This window comes from Dermochelys coriacea, chromosome 1 (genome assembly GCF_009764565.3).
Source record: "Dermochelys coriacea isolate rDerCor1 chromosome 1, rDerCor1.pri.v4, whole genome shotgun sequence".
Classification (NCBI taxonomy): domain Eukaryota; kingdom Metazoa; phylum Chordata; order Testudines; family Dermochelyidae; genus Dermochelys; species Dermochelys coriacea.
The window spans coordinates 116,836,390-116,861,910 of NC_050068.2; the positions used below are offsets into that span (position 1 = coordinate 116,836,390).

The 25,521-nt window shown below is 41.4% G+C and overlaps 2 protein-coding genes across 4 annotated transcripts in view; both read right to left on the reverse strand.

Annotated features, from left to right (window-relative positions):
• The window catches only part of SLC9A4 (solute carrier family 9 member A4), a 58,511-nt gene extending 41,132 nt beyond the window's left edge, over positions 1 to 17,379 (reverse strand). The window contains exons 1-2 of the mRNA XM_038421089.2: positions 16,669 to 17,379; positions 7,026 to 7,489 (exon numbers count right to left, since the gene is read on the reverse strand). Coding sequence (XP_038277017.1) covers positions 7,026 to 7,489; positions 16,669 to 16,930 — 726 coding nt within the window. The 5' untranslated portion in view covers positions 16,931 to 17,379. The remainder of the gene's footprint in view (positions 1 to 7,025; positions 7,490 to 16,668) is intronic.
• Positions 17,380 to 19,797: 2,418 nt separating this feature from the next.
• The window catches only part of LOC119860744 (interleukin 18 receptor accessory protein), a 29,235-nt gene continuing 23,511 nt past the window's right edge, over positions 19,798 to 25,521 (reverse strand). For all 3 annotated transcript variants that reach the window (XM_043513398.1, XM_038414850.2, XM_038414841.2), the window contains one exon: positions 19,798 to 23,067. In XM_043513398.1, coding sequence (XP_043369333.1) covers positions 22,652 to 23,067 — 416 coding nt within the window. In that variant the 3' untranslated portion in view covers positions 19,798 to 22,651. The remainder of the gene's footprint in view (positions 23,068 to 25,521) is intronic.

The following is a 25,521-nucleotide window of genomic DNA, read 5'->3' on the forward strand; positions in this document are numbered from 1 at the left end:
TCTGGGACACCCCATGTGTGCAGTGTATGGAATGTATGATGTTTTCAGAAAGCACCATAAAATATGTAGCATAGAAGGTGCTCAGAAGCACCGTGATGGGTGATGTAAGAACTTTAGACTCAAACTGAATCAAATTGAATAGACTAGAATAGAAGCTAAGCAATTCCAGGTTCATACTGGCAGTAGATAAATACTTAACTCATGGCTCAGTATGCAATTGTTATTAAATATAATAGAACTCTTATTTAACCAATTTTTATTACCTTACCTTAATAATATAGTAATTACAGTCTGTTGTGTGTTGGCTATTGATAAATTTGTACAGTGGATTCGTAAAAAATGTCAAAAGGACATTGTCAAGGCACTTTTCAAAAGTTTGAAAATACTCTTTTTATTTACTTATACTGGTCTCTTGAAGCTTGCTGGAAACTAAAATCTATTTCACTATGGTTACATGGTTTTTATATTACAGATACCTAAAGCAGCAACAGCAGCACGAGCTTCCCAACACTGCTACTGGTGAAAGGGTTATTCAGTCTCCAGGCCCATTCATTCTTTGAAATTGTCACAGGGATTCCAGTTGTGTCAAGGACAATTATCCTCTAGGAACTGGATTGAAGCCATCAACTCCCCTGAACCATTCAGTTCCCTACATATCATACATTAATGACATAGCAATCATTCTCAAGGTAGAATTACACTACAAACTTATTAGTGATTTGACATTTTTAAGGGTATAAATAGCTAATTAAATTATTTATTTTGGTTAAGGAGCTTGAAATACTGAAAAAAAATTGTGAGGCTAGGTAGTAGATTATGCTCAGGACATTATACATTGGGTCTGTAGGGTTGATTTTTATTAAATATAGGCCAAATGCTTAATTATCATGCTTTTGTTAAGAATAATTTTTATTCTGAAAAATGCATGATAAAACTCTCCTTCAGGATTTTCCATTTTCATCCACTTATCAAATGGCAACGGAAGTGTTCAGCAGGGCAGTATGAGGATACTGATTAAAAATATGTAAGAGTTTTTGACTACTAGCTGATTATAAATCCTAATGTACCTATTATCAATGAATATTGATCATACCAGATTCACTTCCAGGTTTTAAAAAAGTCAGTTTGGAAAAGTCTAAAATCACAAATTTGCCATAATTTTTACCACTGATAGCATTAGTCCCTAACACTCTCCTGTTTAAAACAAGCCAAAAAGGCTTCATATATCTGGTGTTCTTTAGTTTTTTTCTTTGCCTAACTAATTTCAGAAGGCTATTTAATGAGATTAAAGGAGATATTTGCTCGTCAAAGGCTCCGGCTCATTAAAGATGATAATTATTCCTCAGATATTATCTAGCTTTAATTGCTTCCTGGGAACATTTAACCATGAGCTGTCATACAGTAGATTCTCAGGAATGCTCATTGTTACGAGATGACAGGAAACGCACAATAAAATGTTCTAGATGGCAGCTTCCTACAAATAAGGGTGATTCACTTTTCCAAACTGCAAAGTGTGGAACTGTGCTTCTTAGTAGCAGATCACTGAAACTGGATATGAGTATACATGCGGCATCACTGTACAGTACTTGAGTCACAGCAGCTGTTCTCTAACTACTCCCCGTTTCTTGATGTTGACACCCTGTCTCCAGCGTAGATTTTTGAAAGTGGGCAGTTGGTACCCAGTGCTGATTGTGCACTGTTGAGTTTAGAGCTGGGCAGACTATTTTCAGAGAATAACTTCTAGCATTTGACCCTTTTCCTGTTCCTGAATTGTCCATTGTCACACAATAGCACAATTTCCATGAGTGCGTTCATTGTGTGCATTCATTGCTAAATGCTTTATGAAAAAGTATTTCAGCCATGGATTGATCACTAACTAGGCACAATGAGTATTCGCTAGTCACTTAAGTCACATGGTATTATTTCTGTTCCATAAATGGATTGCCATAATTCTTTTAGTGGCAGGAAGGCCTGAATCAGCCTCTGGTGCTTTGATTCGCTCCGGGAGAAGGCAGGGGCATTTTATGGAGAGGTAGCAGGTCTTATTTTAAGAATTTTTAAACCTGGTACTTTGGGCTTTTACACAAAAACATTATATTCTAGCTAAACACCTGGAGGCTGCATTTTTAAATACCTGGCTTCTTTCTGACTGAGGGCAAAGACATAAACTACTGAAAGCAAGATTAACTGGCACTTTACATAAGATTTTACAAATTATTTCCTTTGTCGTGTTCACAAAACAAAATTGGCTTTGTGCTGTCTAATTTGTGAAAAGGCAGAGCAGCAAGCACTGCAGAAGCACATGGCAGCTGTGATGGATCCGATGAGGTGAGCTGTAGCTCACAAAAGCTTATGCTCAGATAAATCCATTAGTCTCTAAGGTGCCACAAGTACTCCTTTTCTTTTTGCGAATACAGACTAACTCGGCTGCTACTCTGAAACCTCTGAGATCTGTAGATTCTAGGGGTTGAAACCACTGTCCATTCAGTGTGGGGAAATCCCCCCTCTGCCCCGAATGGAAGAATCTGATGGGAACTCAAGGGAAGGAAGCTTGTGAACTTTTTCTGTCCCCTGCTAAGGCTTTTCTCTTTCGGGGAATAATCTTGCCTCTTTAATTAAACAGAAAGTCTGATTCTCTACTGCCTTGCACCCTGTGTAGTTGTTTCCAGTGTAAAGTGAGTGTTGAATCCAACAAAGGTTAATATATGGCCCATAGTGAGTTGTGACACCCTGTACCTCAAAGCGGCACCCTGGAACTCCCATATTCACCACTGTCATATGATGATATATTTTGCACAAAGTATGCCTTGTGAGGTATCATTTTAAAGGTTTTTATATGTTGAACATTAATATCCTCTTGGATTGCATGTACTATCATTCTGTGAGAAAGTATGACGTATGGCTATAGGTGTTACAGAACTATGTTGTGAGGATGGGAACACCCATGGCTAGCCTTTCAGTTATGACAAAGGAGTAGCTATCACCGGCCAGATGGGCATTAATGGCTCATCAACACCCAATCCACTACCCAGAGACTTCTCCACAAAGGCATGTATATGTGCGCCATGGGGGCAGACTAACCCGCCTCACAGCAAAGACCTTTCCAGCAAGCTGGAAGCAGGTATAAAAGAGAGAATGACATCATCATTTGGCCTCTTTTTTCCCCCTCTCCCCCATCTCAACACCTGGAAGACAAAGACTTTGAACTGGGGAAGTTTAATCCCAGGCTGGAAGGCAGTCCTATCTGTGTATTGAGGAAGTGTAACCTGCTTGCACCTTCTGTTAGGGTGAAACACTACAGTATCTATGCAAAAGAATAAATGGACACAAATCTGACATCAGGAATCATAACATTCAAAAACTGGTAGGAGAACACTTCAATCTCTCTGGCCACTCAGTAAAAGATTTAAGGGTGGCAATTTTGCAACAGAAAAGCTTCAAAAACAGACTCCAAGGAGAAACTGCTGAGCTTGAATTAATATGCAAACTAGATACCATTAATTTGGATTTGAATAGAGACTGGGAGTAGCTGGGTCATTACACATATTGAATCTATTTCCCTAAGTTAAGTATCCTCACATCTTCTTGTCAACTATTTAAATGGGCCATCTTCATTATCACTACAAAAGTTTTTTTTCTCCTGCTGATAATAGCTCATCTTAACTAATGAGCCTCTCACAGTTTATATGGCAACTTCCAACTTATATCTTCTTACTATATGTTCCATTCTATGCATCTGATGAAGTGGACTTAGCCCGCGAAAGCTTAGGCTATAATAAATTTGTTAGTCTCTAAGGTGCCACAAGTACTCCTGTTCTTTTTGTGGATACAGACTAACACGGCTGCTACTCTGAAAACTGTTTGATTCAAATCTTGCGTAGTCTGTTAAAATTTGAATTTAGAGTGTGTTTCTATTTTTAGTTGTTAGGTAACCAACTTTGATCTCTCTGCCTGCTACTAATAATCTCTAAAAATCTTTCTGTAGTTAATAAATCTGTTTTTATATTTTACCTAAAACTGTTTTCATTGAAGTGCTTGGCAAATCTCAGCTCAGACTACCAATGCTGCTGAATAGTCATTCCACACTGAGGGAAAGGCAAACTAGGTAATGAGCTTACATTGGTCAGGCTTCTGCCTAGTACAAGACAAGATGATACAGTTCCAGGGTGCAAGGCTAGGGAGCTAGGGGGGAATTGGCTGGAGATTCCCTATTGATGGTTCATGAGCGGCTGGGAGATCATTCATGTAACTCAGGTGGGTGTGTCCCTGCCTGGAATGTCTGGGTAAGTGCAGTGTCTGTCAGAGGCTTGTAGCTTGACATCAGCATCACAGTGGAAGAGACAACCCAGGCTGGCAAGTTTGGAGGGCTCAGGAGTCCCACAGGTTGCACCCAGGGAATCCCATCAGAGTGAGTAGAAGATATTTTATATTATATTGCAGTTTTCCTTTAAGACATCAATCAGATATTACATTTATATTCTTTCATTAAAAGAAATATCTTAAGGATTTTGTTTGATAGAGGTTTTGAGGAAGGTTGAGGTATTTGGAGGCTACTATTGGTAAAAAGGAGCTTTTCTACTTTAAGGAGTTATTAAATGTTTTAATGTATTTGTATTGACTGAGTTAATTTATTACCAGAGTATGACTTTTATGTTGTGGTGTGGTCATAGTTATGTGATTATAAATTTAATTAAGTGTTATGTTAGGCATTCTACAGCTTTTTGTAAGGTGTTGTGGTTGGTGTCCACATTAGGTTTGGCAAGCCAGTCAATTGACTAGTCAAATCATGTAAATTGACCGGTCAATTGACCGCCTATTATTTGACCCTGGTCAAATATTGTCAAATATTCCAGCAAGAATTCCCTGGTGCATGTGGCAACCTATCTGTTTGATTGCGTCATGGTGCCAATTTTTCATTTTCTAGAACATTTTTCATTGTGTTTTGCCCTTCTCTGTGTTAAAATAACTCAGGTAAGGAACTTGTTTTTGTGATTAGGCCTAAGTAAGGATAAGCCTCATGGAGCCTATAAAGTCATATTCTTTTTGATTACTGTTCTAATAAATTAGCACTTTAAAATGTTTGGCCATTTTTGTATTATTTGACGATATTTGACCAGTTAATTGACCAATAATTTTTGAACCAGTCACAAATGCCCAAACCTACTCTACGTCTAAATAATTTTTAAAAAATTATTCTCAAAATTTTCAAACTTGTTTTTGGCACAGTGCAACACAGGAGTAACTTGAAAGGGTGATTTTCTATGTTCCAGTGGCTGTGTCCAAGTAGACACTTGTATTATTCTGAAATCAAAATATATTATTCACTGAATCTTTACATACATGATCCATTATGTATATAGTTCATTTATATTCATTAACTTTACCTCCCCATTCTCTGTAGACACAACTATGTTGCTAATACACAGCTCATAGCAAGCAATAGAAGAGCTGGCTGATGGAAGTCTTGAGCCTTTTCATCTTTCTCATGCAAAGAGTTCTTGTGAAGGAAATGGCACAGCTTGAATAGGTAAGGTGACCATGATTTGGCCTCCAGTCACTTAAATAGGAATATTTTCCAAACCATTATTCCAATTCCACAGGTTTTTAGGGATTTTTTTCCCACTAAAGTAGTAAATTTTATATATATTTCTATATTAAATATATATTTTACATAAGAAATGGCAATATAGCCATTTCTTGTGTAAAATTCAAACACAGCAGAACTCTTAACAGCTTTTCCTGAATGTAGAATACAAAATTTCATTCAACCTGATAAAAATGTAATGTCTTTTTTAAAAGCGACTGTTATAACGAAAGGACACCAGTCATTAGTGTGCTACCTCATAAGCAATGTCCATACAGATATAAGTAGCAAGGATTTATCACATGCATCTTTAACTTTAAAATCTTTTCATCCTGATTGGGGAATCAGGAGCCTGTGATCATTTCATAACAATTAGGTCTCAAGAGATCAAATTAGTTTCCTCCTCTCCCTTTTTTAAATCACTCCTAAAATACCATGGGCTATGAAGATCTTCAACAATGAACTCTGCAAGAGTCTTCCAACACATCGAATTTCCAGGAGCACTTGATGTTCAAGCAGCGTGTGAATTGTTTTTGACGGTGTTCTGGGCTCCTGTGGTTTAGATTCTAAAAGGACCCAATCTAGCAAAGCATTTAATAAGACTAAGCTTGAATTTTAGCACAATTAGTCCTATTGATTTCAGTGGGACAATTTGCATGCTTAAAGATAAGCAGGTACAGAAGAGCTTTGCTAGATCAGGACCTAAGGCCAGAATTTCAAAAGTGACTTGTGATTCTGGATGCCTCACGTTTTGGCAGAGCTGGCTGAAAACCAGGAAAAGAATTTTACAAATACGTCCCTTTTTTTGTCTAAAATTCAGGTTTTGTTTATTTTTCTTCCAACACCACTTTTGAGTCAGCTTGACAGACTAAAGGGATTGATTCTCAGAAAGAGATGAGCACCTGCCCTCTGAAAATCAGGCCCCTTTTAAGTTGTCTCAGTTTGGGCACCCAAAAATTGAGACAACCAAAATCATTAGTCTTCTTTGGAAATCTTGGCCTGAATTCTTTGAAGCAGAACCATTTCTTTTATTTGCTTGTACAATACTAAGAAAATTCTTGGTGCTTAGGGTCTGACCCTGCATCACTCATTCAATTATTGTGTGGCCATTCACATCAGTGGGAGCAGGATCAAAGTTTACTGAATAATAAATACAGGACATGATTCTCCTCTCACTTCCAGCAGTTCTATAAGCAGTGTGTTTTTTTAATGAATTAGTCCGGTGTTTACCATCTGGAAGTGTTATGTGAGTACAGTCCCTAACACTATGGGGCTCTGATCCCTGATTAGAGCCTTTAGTCACCACTGAAATATACACATTATCATCATCAATCACAAATAAATGCATTTCCAGTGGAGTTCCTTCTGTTTCTCCTCTACAACCAACAGAAACTCTGCCTCTGCAATGTGAGGAAAAAATGAACAGCAAAAGCAAACTCACCACAGTGATTCCATCAGTTAGCAAAGACTCTCCAAATATCATCACATAAAGCTGCTCATTAACAGAGGCCTCTTCAAAAACAGCTAGTGCTGCCACGGGATCCACAGCTGAAATCAGGCTGCCAAAGAGCAAGTTCTGCACCAGGTTAACGTCAGTGAGACCAAAGGCTTCAATCTGGCAGATCCCATAGAGAGAGAGTCCGATGCCAAATGCATTCAGGAGGGATCCCAGTAGAGACCACCACAGGATGGACACAAAATTTTCAAAAAAGGGGCGAGTGGGCATAAAGTACCCCTCCTCAAGGACAGTGGGCGGGAGGAGATACAGGAAGTAAATGTTGGTAGTCATAACTGGTGGGGATTTGTGATCAGTGCCAAAAATGATTGCTCCAACCAGTACCCCGACAGCTATCAGAAGGCAGCATTCCGGCATGAGGCTTGGCAGTCGGTGGTAGAGATGGAAACCTTGAATAAAACATGGGGAAATGAGCTGAGTTGAAAAGGTTTTAATGCTGCCATATTGCCAATTCTTCCTGACTTCAGACAGATGTTTTCCCCAACTTGCAGCTCCAGTTCGACCCTCGGTCACACTAGCATAAATCCGTACAAGAGTGGGGGGCTAGCCCCAAGTCTTTTTGGGCCCCCATACCTGCTAAAAATCTCTTGGGGGTGAGGGGGTTGTTTGTTTTATTTTTTTTTATTTTTTATTTTTTATTTTTTTTTACAAAAATAGCAATTTTATGACCATGGTTTCTCTATTTTCCATTTCTGATGTGAACAATTTACAAACATAGAAGTGAGAGGGCAGCCAATGAATTATGAACAGGTAATTCCATATTGTACAGTCTGGGGTTTCCTGCACCTTCCTCTGAAATATCTTATTCTGTCCACTGACAGAGACAGAAGAGTGGATTAGATGGACTGTGTGTCTAGAACAGTAATTCCTACATATGTGGAACAGAGAAATTGGTCTCCATACCTAGCAGTCATTGACCTCAGTCACTGCTGAGATAACAAGATAATCAGCTGAACATGAGCTCCCAGTGCAACGCTGTGGCCAAAATGGCTAATGTGATCCTGGGATGGATAAACAGGGGAATCTTAAGTAGGAGCAGCAGTGCAAGTAGGGTGGTACTCTCCAGTACGCAATCCCGGCAAGAGATTTTTAGCGGGTATGGGGTACCAGAAAGATTTGGGACTAGCTCCCCACTCCAGAGGTGGGGGTGGGGCTGCGCTCTGCTCCTTAAAGGAGCAGAACACTGCTAAGGAGGGCATTCATTCTTTATATGGCTTTAACAGCACAATGCATGTGCTAACAAACTTAAACAAGGTTTTGTTTAAGTTTGTTAGCATATGTATTGTGCTATTAAATTGGTCAGGAGTCAAGAGGAGAGGAGTGGGGGTCACGGAAGGTGTTTAAACAGTGTTTTTTATTCTGTTTCTCCCCATTGGTCTGAATTATCCATGACACCCATACTGCATCACATCAAGTCCAAACCATTAGAGAAATGCCTCTGCTTGCACTGATCAGAGGATGTTTGGATTCTGATGTCATCCCAGTTCTGCAGCCTGACAGGAATCAGATGTTGTCCCCAGTGTACCTAAAATTATTTGCAGCCAAACTAGTCTAACATGCATTTTGTTAACTGGAATGGGAGCAGCAAAACAAAGAAAACAAATGCCTCATTTTCCAGCTTTGCGGGTGAGAGAACAATAAGTGACGAATATAATGCCGGACACTGATGACCTCAAACCAGCTGCCTCAGGATTCTGCTAAGAACTTCGCTGAAAATATGTTCCGCATCTTAGCAACAGAGCTAAGACTTATCACACATCAGCCCACCTTTATTTGAATGACGCTCCTCCTGATCTGACAGCTCAGGCATTGTCAGTTTCATCCACAACAATTTACAAACTTGGAATCTAATCTTGTAAACCCTTAATCATTTGATCAATTCCATTGAACATAATGGGACTATTTGCATGACTATGGACCACTTTTGTGGTAAGAGTTTCAGGAGTCTGTTTTGTTCCTATAAAGGATGTTGAATCTCCCATTGAAATGCAATGTTTGGGTACAATACCATAAAGCAGTTTAGGATACAGTTCTACTTAACATTTGTCTTTTAATAAGTCATACATATACTGAAATGGCTCCTCACCCAACTCCCATATTCCATATAAACAGACTGAAATACTACATATTTTGGGGGAAAGTGACTAGTTAAGCATGCTGATGTTTGTATATACAAACACCCATTTCATCACTGTACTGGAAAATATAGCTGAATTTAATTTTCTATGGAATATAAATAAAGTTTAACAGCCCCAATTGTTTTCTGTGTTAATCAGTGTGAAGGAGAAATTAGTTAAGGACATTGAAGTCAATGGTAAATGGGACAAAATACAACATGGTTTTACAAAAGGTAGATCGTGCCAAACCAACCTAATCTCCTTTTTTGAAAAAGTAACAGATTTTTTAGATAAAGGAAATGCAGTGGATCTAATTTACCTAGATTTCAGTAAGACATTTGATAATGTGCCACATGGGGAATTATTAGTTAAATTGGAGAAGATGGGGATCAATATGAACATCAAAAGGTGGATAAGGAATTGGTTAAAGGGGAGACTGCAACGGGTCCTACTGAAAGGCGAACTGTCAGGTTGGAGGGAGCTTACCAGTGGAGTTCCTCAGGGATCGGTTTTGGGACCAATCTTATTTAATCTTTTTATTACTGACCTTGGCACAAAAAGTGGGAGTGTGCTAATAAAGTTTGCAGATGATACAAAGCTGGGAGGTATTGCCAATTCAGAGAAGGATTAGGATATTATACAGGAGGATCTGGATGACCTTGTAAACTGGAGTAATAGTAATAGGATGCAAAAAGAAAAGGAGTACTTGTGGCACCTTAGAGACTAACAAATTTATTAGAGCATAAGCTTTCGTGAGCTACAGCTCACTTCATCGGATGCATTTGGTGGAAAAAACAGAGGAGAGATTTATATACACACACACAGAGAACATGAAACAATGGGTTTATCATACACACTGTAAGGAGAGTGATCACTTAAGATAAGCCATCACCAACAGCAGGGGGGGGGGAAGGAGGAAAACCTTTCATGGTGACAAGCAAGGTAGGCTAATTCCAGCAGTTAACAAGAATATCAGAGGAACAGTGGGGGGTGGGGTGGGAGGGAGAAATACCATGGGGAAATAGTTTTACTTTGTGTAATGACTCATCCATTCCCAGTCTCTATTCAAGCCTAAATTAATTGTATCCAGTTTGCAAATTAATTCCAATTCAGCAGTCTCTCGTTGGAGTCTGTTTTTGAAGCTTTTTTGTTGAAGTATAGCCACTCTTAGGTCTGTGATCGAGTGACCAGAGAGATTGAAGTGTTCTCCAACTGGTTTTTGAATGTTATAATTCTTGACGTCTGATTTGTGTCCATTCATTCTTTTACGTAGAGACTGTCCAGTTTGGCCAATGTACATGGCAGAGGGGCATTGCTGGCACATGATGGCATATATCACATTGGTAGATGCGCAGGTGAACGAGCCTCTGATAGTGTGGCTGATGTGATTAGGCCCTATGATGGTATCCCCCGAATAGATATGTGGACAGAGTTGGCAACGGGCTTTGTTGCAAGGATAGGTTCCTGGGTTAGTGGTTCTGTTGTGTGGTGTGTGGTTGCTGGTGAGTATTTGCTTCAGATTGGGGGGCTGTCTGTAAGCAAGGACTGGTCTGTCTCCCAAGATCTGAGAGAGCGATGGCTCGTCCATCAGGATAGGTTGTAGATCCTTGATGATGCGTTGGAGAGGTTTTAGTTGGGGGCTGAAGGTGATGGCTAGTGGCGTTCTGTTGTTTTCTTTGTTGGGCCTGTCCTGTAGTAGGTGACTTCTGGGTACTCTTCTGGCTCTGTCAATCTGTTTCTTCACTTCAGCAGGTGGGTATTGTAGTTGTAGGAATGCATGATAGAGATCTTGTAGGTGTTTGTCTCTGTCTGAGGGGTTGGAGCAAATGCGGTTATATCGTAGCGCTTGGCTGTAGACAATGGATCGAGTGGTATGATCTGGATGAAAGCTAGAGGCATGTAGGTAGGAATAGCGGTCAGTAGGTTTCCGATATAGGGTGGTGTTTATGTGACCATCGCTTATTAGCACCGTAGTGTCCAGGAAGTGGATCTCTTGTGTGGACTGGTCCAGGCTGAGGTTGATGGTAGGATGGAAATTGTTGAAATCATGGTGGAATTCCTCAAGAGCTTCTTTTCCATGGGTCCAGATGATGAAGATGTCATCAATGTAGCGCAAGTAGAGTAGGGGCATTAGGGGACGAGAGCTGAGGAAGCGTTGTTCTAAGTCAGCCATAAAAATGTTGGCATACTGTGGGGCCATGCGGGTACCCATCGCAGTGCCGCTGATTTGAAGGTATACATTGTCACCAAATGTGAAATAGTTATGGGTCAGGACAAAGTCACAAAGTTCTGCCACCAGGTTAGCCGTGACAGTATCGGGGATACTGTTCCTGACGGCTTGTAGTCCATCTTTGTGTGGAATGTTGTAATAGGATGAAATTTAATAGTGAGAAGTGTAAGGTTATGCATTTAGGGATTAATAACAAGAATTTTAGTTATAAGTTGGGGACGCATCAATTAGAAGTAACGGAAGAGGAGAAGGACCTTGCAGTATTGGTTGATCATAGGATGACTATGAACTGCCAATGTGATATGGCTGTGAAAAAAGCTAATGCGGTTTTGGGATGCATCAGGAGAGGCATTTCAAGTAGGGATAAGGAGGTTTTAGTACCATTATACAAGGCACTGGTGAGACCTCACCTAGAATACTGTGTGCAGTTCTGGTCTCCCATGTTTAAAAAGGATGAATTCAAACTGGAGCAGGTTCAGAGAAGGGCTACTAGGATTATCCGAGGAATGGAAAACTTGTCTTATGAAAGGAGACTTAAGGAGCTTTGCTTGTTTAGCCTAACTAAAAGAAGGTTGAGGGGAGATATGATTGCTCTCTATAAATATATCAGAGGGATAAATACAGGAGAGGGAGAGGAATTATTTCAGCTCAGCACCAATGTGGACACAAGAACAAATGGGTATAAACTGGCCACCAGGAAGTTTAGACTTGAAATTAGACGAAGGTTTCTAACCATCAGAGGAGTGAAGTTTTGGAATAGCCTTCTAAGGGAAGCAGTGGGGGCAAAAGATCTATCTGGTTTTAAGATTCTACTCGATAAGTTTATGGAGGAGATGGTATGATGGGATAATGGGATTTTGGTAAGTAATTGATCTTTAAATATTCAGGGTAAATAAGACTAATCCCCTGAGATGGGATATTAGATGGATGGGATCTGAGTTACTATAGAAAATTCTTTCCTGGGTATCTGGCTGGTGAATCTTGCCCATATGCTCAGGGTTTAGTTGATCGCCATATTTGGGGTTGGGAAGGAATTTTCCTCCAGGGCAGATTGGAGAGGCCCTGGAGCTTTTTCGCCTTCCTCTGTAGCATGGGGCGTGGGTGACTTGAGGGAGGCTTCTCTGCTCCTTGAAGTCTTTAAACCATGATTTAAGGACTTCAATAGCTCAGACATAGGTGAGGTTTTTTGTAGGAGTGGGTGGGTGAGATTCTGTGGCCTGCGCTGTGCAGGAGGTCGGACTAGATGATCAGAATGGTCCCTTCTGACCTTAGTATCTATGAATCTATGAACCTGAAAAAATTACATGCCTTCTAAGAGAAAAGGATCAGTCCACATTTACTGAAAAAAAAAATCCTTCCAACTGGTGTTCAGAAGAGTGCTACAAGACACATATATAACCTCATAAGCAGAGGGCGGAAAGGATATCCTCCCACATTATGACCAGCAACATAAAATAATTATTATTTTTATTATTATTAAGTTTCAAAGAGGCAGAGGTTCTCAGATTTGCAAACCTAAAAATCTGTGTTATGCTTTAAACCACCATAGCACATACCAGGTTTATGAACATTAAAAAGTTAACTGCAAAGGAACACTGAAGCCCAATAACCTGAATATGTGCCAGCCAGTATGCCTTCACTGACTAAAGGCTCAGTCACACCTGAACAGCTAAAAATTAACCTTACTCTTTTATGCTAAACAAAGTCATGTCACTGGCTCCATCTCTGTTGTTACATAACAGATAACAAAACTCCAGTGGGGCATGGTGCTGGCGCATAGGGTCTCAGGTACATGGTGGGATTTTTCAGAATCTCTTTTGGGAATAGTCATGGAGGTGAAATAGCTGGTACTTATGATTATGCTATTTCTATGCATGTATATTCATCTTGGTATCTTAAGTTATGAATATTAGTTATGTTTCCTATGATGTTTGCTCCTGTGGTAACACCCACAAGATATTTCACCAGCACATGAAGGGACAAGTCAAGATGAATGGCCCATTAAGGAACACTTAGCTCACAATGGACCCTGGAAAATGCCTGTCTACACTTAATGGACTTTTTGTGAATGTTCTAACTAGAATATGGGTAGGGGTGATGGACATGTAACTTGCCCATGTGACTCCAAACACCATCTTTCACGGTATAAACAGATTTCCCTTAACTTGGCACTTGGCAGAAGCTAAAAGGCTCTGGCCTGGAAACATCTCCATTTTTCCTCTTTCCTGCTCCAGCCTCTGGACTACAAACATGTACCAATGGGAGCATTCTAACCAAGGGACCGAGGAATTTAATGTACTCTGGAGCCTTGATATTCCTTGATCCTTTGCAGATGGATTTATGAGTTGGATATTGTACAGAGACTGTTCTAGCCTCATTGATAGCTGATTTCTCCCTTGCAATGGACAAAGATCAGCTGTCTGCTGACTTTCTCACATGCATAGGCACTGACTCCGAGGGTGCTCTGGGGCTGGAGCACCCATGGGGAAAAATTAGGAGGTGCTCCGCACAGACCAGCAGCCGAGCTCCCCCTCCTCGCCTTCCCTCCTCCCCTGAGCGCTCTGCGTCCCCACTCCACCCCCTCCCTCCCAGCACCTCCTGCCCCCCTGCTGCCTAACAGCTGTTTGGCAGTGGTTAGGACTTTCTGGGAGGGAGTGGGAGGAGCGGGGAGGAGGCAGAGAAGAGGCAGGGCAGGGGCGCGGACTTGAGTAATTGGGGCGGGAAAGGGTTTGGCTGGGAAAAGATGGGGCGGGACTTTGGGAAAGGAGTGGAATGAGGTGAGCGAGGGTGGGGCAGGGGTGGAAAGAGGCAGGGCAGGGGTGGGGGGGGGTCAAGCACCCACAGGGCAGAGGGAAAGTTGGCACCTATACTCACATGAGTCAGCAGTTTTGATACCTGTGGTATAAGCAACATAGCCCTTGCTTGAGTGGTTTTGTTGTTTTCTCTCCAAATGTCAAAGCCTGTTCCCATTGAACTCAATAGCAAAACTCCTTTTGATTTCAATGGGAACAGATTTGGCCCCAAGAGATCAGAGAATATGATTTTGATCAATTGATTATCTGTTCAGAGACAGTTCTCATGCATGTTCTGCAGGCTGATTTTGATTGCCCCTCCTGTATGTCATGCTGAGGAAAATAATAAAACAATTTGGGCTGTAGTTCTGTCAAGATCTACATGGCACATACAGTTCTGTGCCTCTTTTCTATCAAACACAGATGGTGCAGCATCTTTGCTTTCCTAGTGCCTGGAGGAGAGCAATACTTAGATAAAGGCAAGCTGGCAGAAGCTTTTGACATAAGGGAGGCACTGAGAGTGTGTTAAGGAAAAGTGTGGTGATTGTCCTTCTTATCCTTCTTTCATTTAAGAAGTTTTCAATTTGGGGTGCTGCTGGATCCTCAATGACATCTGGAAGTACAGGTGGCACTAGAGGCCAAAAGCATCATTTTACAACTGAATCTGTCCCTCCCATGAGTGTAGTACTGGCAAGAAATGATTTCTACTTAGAACCTGCACCACTGTGTAAGAGCAGAGAGCTTATTTTACCTCTGTATTTGGCCCAAGTGTGACCGCTGCTGGAATATTGAGTCCAGTTCTGGTGTCTATGATTCAAGAAGGATGTTGATAAATTGGAGAGGCTAAGAGCCATTAGAATGCTTACAGGATTAGAAAACATTCCTTATAGTGATAGACTCAAGGAGCTCAATCTAGTTAATTTAACAAAGAGAAGGTTAAGGGGTGACTTGATTCCAGTCTATACGTACCAACATGGGGAACAAATATTTAATAATGGGCTCTTCAATCCAGAATAGAAATGTACAACATGAACTAATGTCTGGAATTTGAAGCTAGACAAATTCAGATTGAAATAAGGCATACATTTTTAGTGCAAGTAATCAGCCATTAGAACAATTTACCATGGTTGGTGACAGATTATCCATCACTGACAATTTTTAAGTCAAGATTGGAGGTTTTTCTGAAAGGTATGCTCTAGGAATTATCTTGGGGAAGTTCTATGGCCTGTGTTATATAGGAGGGCAGAATAGATGATCATGCTGCTTTTGGCCTTGGAATCTATGAACAAACAAGGATGAAAATTGGTGCTGATTTTGATGATGGTTTTACTAATGAGGACACATTTCCAGAAAATGGCCTGAGACCATCAACAAATTTCACATCGGGAAACAGTTGTCAGTGGCAGCAGTCTTTGCTTCCTCTCACTTGGGACATGAAAGGTTCTATATCCCTAGGCAAATTCCAGGAGTCAACCAGTTTCACCTACCAACTATTCTATGGGAATTTTCAGAGATTATATGTGAGCTTTTGGGGCAGGGCTGTAATTTACTATATGATTGTGCAGCACCTAGCACAATGGTTCCCAACATGAGTGCGGACTTGAGGAACTAATATATAAATCTTAATTAATAATAATAGAATATCACATGTAGGATACATGATGACTAATCTTTGTTATAAATATGGCCCCAATACTACAATAGTATTCTCTCTCACACTCTCATTTGTACATATACATGTATATACTCGTAGAATATATGTGTGTGTGTGTGTGTGTGTGTTTTTATATTCATGTGATAAATTGCATTTATCTTGTACCCTGACTGCTAGCCTACATTCTGCCCATTAGTCCATCTCCTCCAGGACAACCTGTAAAATTCCATCCAAGCAATTTCAAATACTAAACATTTCAAAATATCTCTAGGGAAATGTTTCCTTCAATTCCCAAGCTTGAGCAAAATTAAACAGACCTGAAGTTCAGGATATGCAATACTCAATCTTCTTGCTGCACATATGACTGCTATCCTGTGACATTTAAATGTTAGAAACAGCTGAAGAGGAGAGACTGCTAGCTTCCCCCTGGGACAGAGAGCACCTGCTTGTAGCCTAGAAAGGTCCTGGGTTAGCAAACTTTAAAGTGTGACATTGTTATTAATGGAAAAGCTATTTTAGGACAGTTTCAGAGGTCTTATGTGTTATCATCTATGACATTTCTCTGATGCCGACATTGTTGGCTTTATGGTAACTAAGCCATCTGGTTTTTCCAGTAGAGTACATAAAAAAAGCAGTCCCAATAATTTAAAAATGCTCTCATACATTTGTAAAATACTTTAGCTATAAAACATGTTTTACTGCTTGCTTTAACCTCTTACTACAAAAGATTTTTTTTCCAAAAAAGAAAAATCTTACCTTGCCATTTTCTACTTACCTATTTTTGCAAGAGATGCAAGAAGTATCCAAAGTGAAATTTCACAGGGAATTTGCACGTAGTTATAATCCACCGTAAAAACATGCAGTCTCTCATCCTGAGCAGAGCCCTCCGCATCATGATGGTCAGGCTTGTAGTGAGTTGTAGAATTACTGCTCAAGGTGGACAACTCAAAATAAGTAGCAGCAAAAGGACACTCCAGAGACAATAGCAACAGCATCCAGTTCAAAAAATTAATATGCCTAAATATCTGAGAGCCCATGATTGGGGATGAAACTTTCTTTTATACTATGTGTAGCATGTACTGTATGCATGAATCTATGTAATATTATCTGCTTTCAGTCTGCACTGACCCTAGAAATCAAGAATCCCTCAGGAAATTATCTATCATATTATCACTTTAAAAATCCCAAATCAATGTATCTTTCTGTTTTTGAATTACAGAAGGATCTGGAGTTCAGACGAAGACACAGGTATTTGCAGGCTTCTGAAATCCAGATAAAAACTTTCAGCAACCTTGCACTTTTCAGGAATAGTCTCTCTTCCCCAGAAGATTTCCCCTATTTGCTCTTGGCTCAATAGTTTTCCTTGCGCCAGACAAAACTAGGCAATAATGAACAGAATTCATTCAACAAAGTCCACAAGAGTAAAAAGAATCCTAGGGAGCCGATCCCCGCATGCTGAACAGGTAGGACTGCCAGCTCACACCTCCTCTTCCTGCCCTTCTCTTTCTCCTTCATGTACTCTATGTGGTCAAGGCACCTGGTAGCTCAAGTACCTGATTAATTGTATTCACTCACTTCACTAGTAATCAACCATTTCAGGTGTAAATAGACTCTTCAGAGGTTCCGTTAGTGACATCTAGTGGACTCCACAAAGATTGTACTCTTAATTTATAGTAAATTGATCAGTAACATTTGCTTTGTTTCTTTTACATCCATAAAATATTGACACTAAGCTTAACATGATAGATAGTAATGATATAAAATTGGCATTTAGCACAAGTACTTAGGCAGCTAGTAGGTCTCTGGTATATGGATGTGGGTCTCTCTGAATCCTTCCTTCCTGTTGAAGCTATTGTATGTTGTACAAAATGTGCACAGAGGCAGTGACTTGCACTTGGGTCTCTCACATCAGAGGTAAGTACCCTAGCTACCATACTATAGAGTCATCCTCACATGCTCTTGGCCCAATGAATGTTTTAATATTTCATACATGGGACAGCTTCAACAGGAGAGACTGAAAGACACCCAGGCACAATGTCCCATAGCCCAGTGGTAAGGGCACTCCCCTTCAAGATGGAGGTCACATCAAAGCCTTGTTCCACATCTGGTAGAAGGGGCATTTGATCCTGTCCCTGGATGAGTGTTCTAGCCACTGAGGGCTAAAGGTTTAAGGGAGGTGACACCATCACTTTCCCCTCCTCAATTTTTGCAAGAGAGGGTTTAATGTGCCTAGCTCCAGGATGGAATTTTCTGCTATGAATCCCAACCAGAAGCAGGCCCCTCCCTTCAGTTTGGATTTAGGACCCTCAATCCCTTTGATGGGCAGGGCTTAGAACCCACCCTTTTCCTTGGCATTTCCTATTGGTTAGCTTAAGTGGCTCCCCACTTAGCTTGAGAGCTTTTGTGGATCCCCTTCTTAGATGCCTAACTCTCCCCATACATTGTGTAGGGAGCCTAGGCACCTAACTTGGGACTATGGATTCCACTAAGCGGCAGGGCATCTAAACATTGGGACTTGCAATGCTAAGTCTAGTCCTCTTTGTGGATCTAGCCTGAAATGTCTCCCATCAGTGGCGGATTAGCCACTGGGACAACGGGGCCTGTGCCCAGGGCCCCGGACAATTGGGGGGACCCTGGAAAAATGGACGCTCCCATGCCCTGACCCACTCCACCTGCCCAGCGTTCCTGCAGGGAAGCAAGGGAAGCCCCTGTAGCCTGACCCAGCTCCCCGGCAGGAGTACCAGGTGTGGGGGTGGAGGGGACTGCAGGTGGAAGGAGTGGGGAGGGGCCCCCACTTGCTCTGGCCCAGGGCCCTACATACCCCTAATCCATCTCTGTCTCCCATTAATAAATAGATACCAACCCCAGAGTCACCATAGGCATTGTGGCAGCAGCACAATCATGGAAACATTAACTCAGAACAAAAGTGTTGTTCAGGACTTATCTAAAGTCTGTTTCTTCTACAGGTGTGAAAAATCAAAAGGAGATTAGATGACTTGGAGAAAATCTGACTCAGGAGAGAGCTGGAATGAAGAATAATGCCTGGCTATCAGGTTTGACTGTGTAACCAGGCTAAAAGTACTCAGGAGCAGATAAGCCCAAAAAATACACAGTGCTGGTTTCTGTGTTACATAAAATCACATCTTGCGAATGTAGTTAAGGAGATTATTGGGCACCTCAGTTTCCAAGTGATCCTTAAAGAGTTGTTTGCAAAAACTGGTGAAGACCTCAGTCTCGTTCTCAAAACAGTCAGAGTTTAAATCCTCAGGGCAGGTACCCGCTAAGCTTCAAGCCTGCCTGTTTAGGCCTTCATTTGTAGGACTTTTCAGCTTCTTGCCTATCAAAAAGCAAACCTTTCTTCTACTACACAGCTTATCATCCAATTGTGTTAATATGGTATCTAAAATGGGGTTAAAAACCTTACATATAAAAACTTTTTGGGTATCTGATGACTTTTTGTTCTTTGCAAGATTTCCTGCATTGAGACCATTGCTCTCTGAACCATTTGAATATTCCTAATATTTCAGCCTCGGAAGCAGCAGCTTCTCTAAATGTAATGAACCTAGAATCGCATGTGACGATTCTCACAGTGTCCAGGACTGTGAGTCACCTTGTTACTCACCTGCCTCCACTGAGTGGGACTTGCTTGTACTTAATTGGCTGATACCTCCAGTCTGTTAGCCACCCAAACACTGTCCTCTGGGCTCTGCCAGACGTTCCTTTGCCTTGAAGATTAACAATAGGTGCAGTCCCATCCCTGAACACCTTTGAAGCATTCCCCGGTAGTTTCCAGCCCCATATCCACTGAACACTCACAGTAATTCCCTGCCTCACCATTTTGAACAATTTAACTCAGGAAAAGCTCCTTGTATAATACCACAGCATTGAGATATACTGATAGTGAAAACAATATTAACTTTATTATCAAAGGTTCAAGATTCAAGAGAGAGCGAATAAGGATAACAGAAACAACAGGTTACATATAAAACAAAATATAACATTTTTTCGGAAGACTAAACTTAACAGGCTGTCCTCCAGGCTAAATAAGTTTATTTGACCTCAAACATCTTCTGCAGCATTTTTAACCATGTATGATTGAGATCCCATTTTCATGAATGTAAATGAATTGTCCATTACTTCCTAGATGTAGGAGAAAAAGGGCATCCTTTTGCCCTCTCTCTGGAGAGAGGGGGACTCTGGAGGGAGTTGTGAGTGAGCCGTTTCTGGGGAGAAAAGACTGTCATGGAATACAGACTCTCCTGTAGTAGTGTCTGAAGCAGTTGGGGCCTTCCCAGGAATGAGGGGCAGGTGTAGAGACTGTTTATTGATTTAAGATGGGTTTTCTCTTAAATGATTTGTTTCTAAATAAACAACGCTCTGCTTTAGGAAGGCTGTCTGGCCACTGGATACCACAGTCATTATCCCAGCAGGTGCAGAACTGCAGAAACTGAACATAACTCAGACCTGCTGAGGTAACTATGATTAGCATTAGGTGACTGCTGCCCAAGGTTCTGTGTGAGAGAGGTTTGCACCCGAAGAAAGCTAACAGCTTGGGGCCTGACATCTGAAAGGGGGTGTGCTCCAAGAGAACAGGATGGTTCAGAGGTACAGTAAGCCCGATAACTGTGACAATAGGGATGTTGGTATGTGGCCTTATTGGCACAGCTGCTGAGCACCCAGAGCTCCCACCAACTTCAGTTGGTGCGCAGCACTTCTGGAAATCAAGTCAGTGGTGTATATCTGGCTGTGTGAGTGAAAGGTTTCCAAGCTAGTAGATGCTCTTTCCCCCATACCAAGAATCACCAGGTTGATTGGGTTCAATCCTCTAAGAAAATAGTATCCTATTAGAACCACTGGGTTTCAGTATGTCTCCCCTCTTGTTCAATGAATAGATGGGGCTGCTAGTGAGGTGATACAGGATGCTGTACTTTCATTATGCTGTTGACACCCAGTTCTATAATTCTCAGGCTGTCCATGTTTGTGTGAGACCGAGCCATGATGAGAGCAAGCAGACTGAAGCAAAATTCAGACAAAGTAAGGTGATGCAACTGGAAGATATTCTGGGGGATCTTCAACATACAGGGATGGAACTTGTCATAAATATAAAGGGAAGGGTAACCACCTTTCTGTATACAGTGCTATAAAATCCCTCCTGGCCAGGGGCAAAACCCTTTCACCTGTAAAGGGTTAAGAAGCTAAGGTAACCTCGCTGGCACCTGACCCAAAATGACCAATGAGGGGACAAGATACTTTCAAATCTGGAGGGGGGGGCGGGAGGCAAAGGGTTCTGTCTGTCTGTGTGATGCTTTTGCCGGGAACAGATCAGGAATGCAGCCTTACAACGCCTGTAAAGTTAGTAAGTAATCTAGCTAGAACATGCATTAGATTTTCTTTTGTTTAATGGTTGGTAAAATAAGCTGTCTTTTTTTGTAACTTAAGGTTTTGCCTAGAGGGATTCTCTATGTTTTGAATCTGATCACCCTGTAAGGTATTTACCATCCTGATTTTACAGAGGTGATTCTTTTACCTTTTCTTTAATTAAAATTCTTCTTCTAAGAACCTGATTGATTTTTCATTGTTCTTAAGATCCAAGGGTTTGGGTCCATGTTCACCTGTACCAATTGGTGAGGATTCTTATCAAGCCTTCCCCAAGAAAGGGGACGTCGGGCTTGGGCGGAAATTTTGGGGGAAGATGTCTTCACGTGGTCTTTATTTAGAACGCTTGGTGGTGGCAGCATACAGTTCAAGGACAGGGCAAAGTTTGTACCTTGGGGAAGTTTTAACCTAAGCTGGTAAGAATAAGTTTAGGGGGTCTTTCATGCAGGTCCCCACATCAGTACCCTAGAGTTCAGAGTGCGGAAGGAACCTTGACAGAACTTCTCCCGATTCTATAGGTGAGGAGAACGTCAACCCTGTCATCCCAACATAGCCATGTGAGGGGATTCTCTCAGAGTTTTCCTCTTCATAGGCTCTCTCTTGTGGATTTTTTCCACAGAAAGGAACAATCTGGGCTAAGAATTTTAGGGCTGCTCCCTCTGGCCTGCACAGGAAAAGTTACATTGCAAAATTCCTTTGGATTCTTTTTTAATTTTAACTTTTTAATTTTTCAAGAAAAATAGAAAAAACAAACCTCAAATGAAAACACAATGCAATGAGCAAGACATTCAAATTGTTATATCATTATTATCAACATCAGGGCAAAAGAACACAAACAAAAAAGTCCAGGGTTGGACTTTCAAAAATGCTCAAACTTGGCTTAAATCTGCTCCCACTGAAATCCCTGGGAGTTTTACCAATGACATAATGACAGCAGAACTAGGCAAATAAAAATAAAAATCCCATCCATATTTCTTTATGCTTTTAATTCCTTTCACATAGGAAAGCCTGTGCACACAGTGTGTATTAGTTAGAAATAGAATTATGATATTACTATTATTAATTACATAGTTACACTGTAAACTCTATTTTGTCTTAGGTTTATACACCATCTACTACAATGGGGCCCAAATTCAGACTGGGATCTCTGGCTACAACTTTGCTGAAAATAATAAATATTAAATATAATAATAAAAGAAAGACATATCATATCCCAGCTGGATCCAGTGCTGCTTGCTTCTACTGAAGACTTTAGGGTTGTCACATTATAGAAGGGTTTTTTCACTTTATATTAGGGTGAGCTGTCAATGAGACAAAAGATGATGAGCTCCTAAATTTGTGGTCAGGTGGTAGCAGATACGGGATGTTCCTTTACAATCACCTCACCATTTCTTAATCTGCTGACTTCTCCCAGTGGCCTTTCTGCTATCGATAACCACACTAAATAACCTTCGGAAAAAACACTTTAGACTGTTTTTCCTTAGGCCCCGGGTACTTTTCACTGGCATGTGATATTGCATATATTTCCAGAATTGTTTGTTTGGCGAATTAGAGTTAGAGGATTTCCAGGTAACTACTGGTAAAATTTTAAGAGCTTTCTTCACTATTGGAGGTAAAGACTCTGGCTCTTGAAACGACTTGTACTTAATTAAAATCAGTTTTATCATGTTATCTTCTAAAGCACAGTTCACCGCTGCCTGCAGTTCAAAGATGCTGGGTCCATTGACATAGCTAGGACTCAAGATAATTATAGCTCGCCTGCTTAGTTGAATAGCTGTTACAATATCATCGGTGTAAGCTGAAAAAGAAGTAATGATTAGTACTAGCTTACACTTTGGGCTTTTCAGCTACAGGCACCAAAAGCATTTAAAAAAATTAAATATAATCATGTTAATAACCATGTAAATGCAGCCACCATTGGAGTAAAATGCAACAACTGCACATAACAGCACATAGCAATGTCCCTTACATCATGAGAAGAAGAGAACACAACTGAAACCAAAGGAGGGTTTAGAAAGTGTGACAACACTCTGTCCTTGCCTCCGTGGGTCCCGCATTTCCTGGTGGATTTTGCTAGCCTCAGAGGCTCACTGTGACCCTCCACGTAACCCTTCTTTCTCTAGAGACAAGGGTCACAGTCTACTGAGCCATTTTCATCATAAGCCAGTGAGGGAGGTGAAGAGAAGTTATCCTCCCTTGCACAATCTCTGTTGTCTCCCAGTCTCAGGGATTAAACAGGGTGCAAAGGTGAGGAGGGGAGCCTGGGCCCACCCTCTACTCCGGGCTCCAGCCCAGGGACCCTAATAGTATCAGCTATGGTAGCTGACCTTTTAGAAACATGACATGTACAATTCTCGGGGCTACTTCCCCCACAGCAGCCCTCACTTCCTCAAGCTCCACTTCACCCTTACCTCAGGGCCTCCTTCCTTGTGCCTGATATGGTGTGTACTACTCAGCCTCTACAACCACACAACTTCCTCCCACAGCTCCTGACATGCACACCCACCTGACTGACTGGGAGGCTTTTAACTAGTTTCAGCCAGCCCCTGATTAGCTTCAGGTGTCCCAATCAACCTAGCCTTCTCCCTGCCTTCTGGAAAGTTCTTAATTGGTCCCAGGTCTTAATTGACCTGGAGCAGCTGCCATTTCACTTATCCTGGTACCAGGGATTTGTTTTGCCTGGAGCTAATATATCTATCTCCCACTACTCTTCCATAACCATCTGGCCTTACCCCGTCACAAAAGCCATTACCCAATTAATTTGGCAATGACACCTGGGCTAACATCTTCATTCTTCTGATAAAAGCAGTCAAAGATCTGATTGAGTGCCACTTCTGGATGCTCTCCAGACTGCTGTGCAGGGATCCCAGTGCTGAATCCCACATACTCGTAGCTTGCTAGGGCTAGGCAGAATGTAGGTACTGTCTCTGGCTTTGGGCCTCTCAGGCACGCTGTCTGGTGCAAATCTCATGTCAGCCTCTCCCCTCTTGGCAGTGGGGACCCTGCAGTATAATGGCCTAGGCCCTGAAACTAGTGCCATCTCCCAAAGGCCTCCCCAGCTGTTCTTGCACTTTCCCTAGGATCCCACTGAAGGTGTGAGCCTTCTGGTTTATGTTTTTCCTCTTTAAGGGTATGCATGGAAGACAATGGACACACACACACACTCACAGTCTTAGTACAGCATTCTAAACACAGTTTTCTCCTTACATAGCATGAAAGATAAATGGATCTAGATAAAATAATAACTATGTAAACATAGTTTTCCTGCCTCAGTTTCCACACCACTCTGGAGAGTTCTTTGGGCTTATACCAGAGCCCACTAAGGAGTCCAGGATGTTTCCTCTCCTCCCTGACCTCCTGCACATGGCTCCTTGTCCAGAACATGGAGGCCTAGTCTCGTTTCTCCCTGTCTCCCTCTAAAATAGCTGCTGAGAGACCCTCTCTTTTATAACCTCCAGTCTTTATCAGGTGATTTCCTGATCAGCCTCATCAGGTGATCAAAATCCCCTACCAGGTGACCTATTACTTTCATTATCAGCCCACCTGCACAGACTGGTTCTCTTGTGCAGGACTCAGCTTATTATCTAAAGTGGTGCCATGTCAACTGGAGAGCATTTAAGTTAATGACCCTTTGTTCTTAGCCCTGTGCTGCTAAACCTTGGCATTCCAGTCCAACATGGAGGTAAAAGAACAACCGAGAAGGCAAAGAAACCCCTCATTCAAAATTAAATCTGTAGTCTGACAGATATACAAAAAGAGCTCCTGACTCCAAACAGAACTCATAAGTTGTACATAGGTTCCACAAATTGCCACAGGTGCCATGGGCTCTATAGTGACTACAAGGGGTGATGAATATTTTTTTTGACAGAAAATGTAGTTTTATACAAGAAAAATTTCAATTTTGCTGAAATTTTTCAATTATCCATCAGCAAAATCAAAACAAAATATTTTGTGTCAAAGCAAATCAAAACATTTTTGCTTTGTTGAACCAAATCGAAATGTTTTGGTTTGGGTCAGTTCAAAATTAATCTGTATCCACCTGAGCTGCCAGAGTGACTCATGGAAGTTAAAGTTTAGGTGATCTGCCCCTCTTCTCCTCTCTGGTCTCAGCTTTCTAGGAGACTACATCTCCCATAATGCAAGATGGTCTCCCCATTGGTTGAACCAATATGGTGGATCATGGGAGTTATGTGACCATGGTGCATCATGCCAGTCCAACCAAAAAGTCTGGCCTCAGAGGAGAAAAGACTGG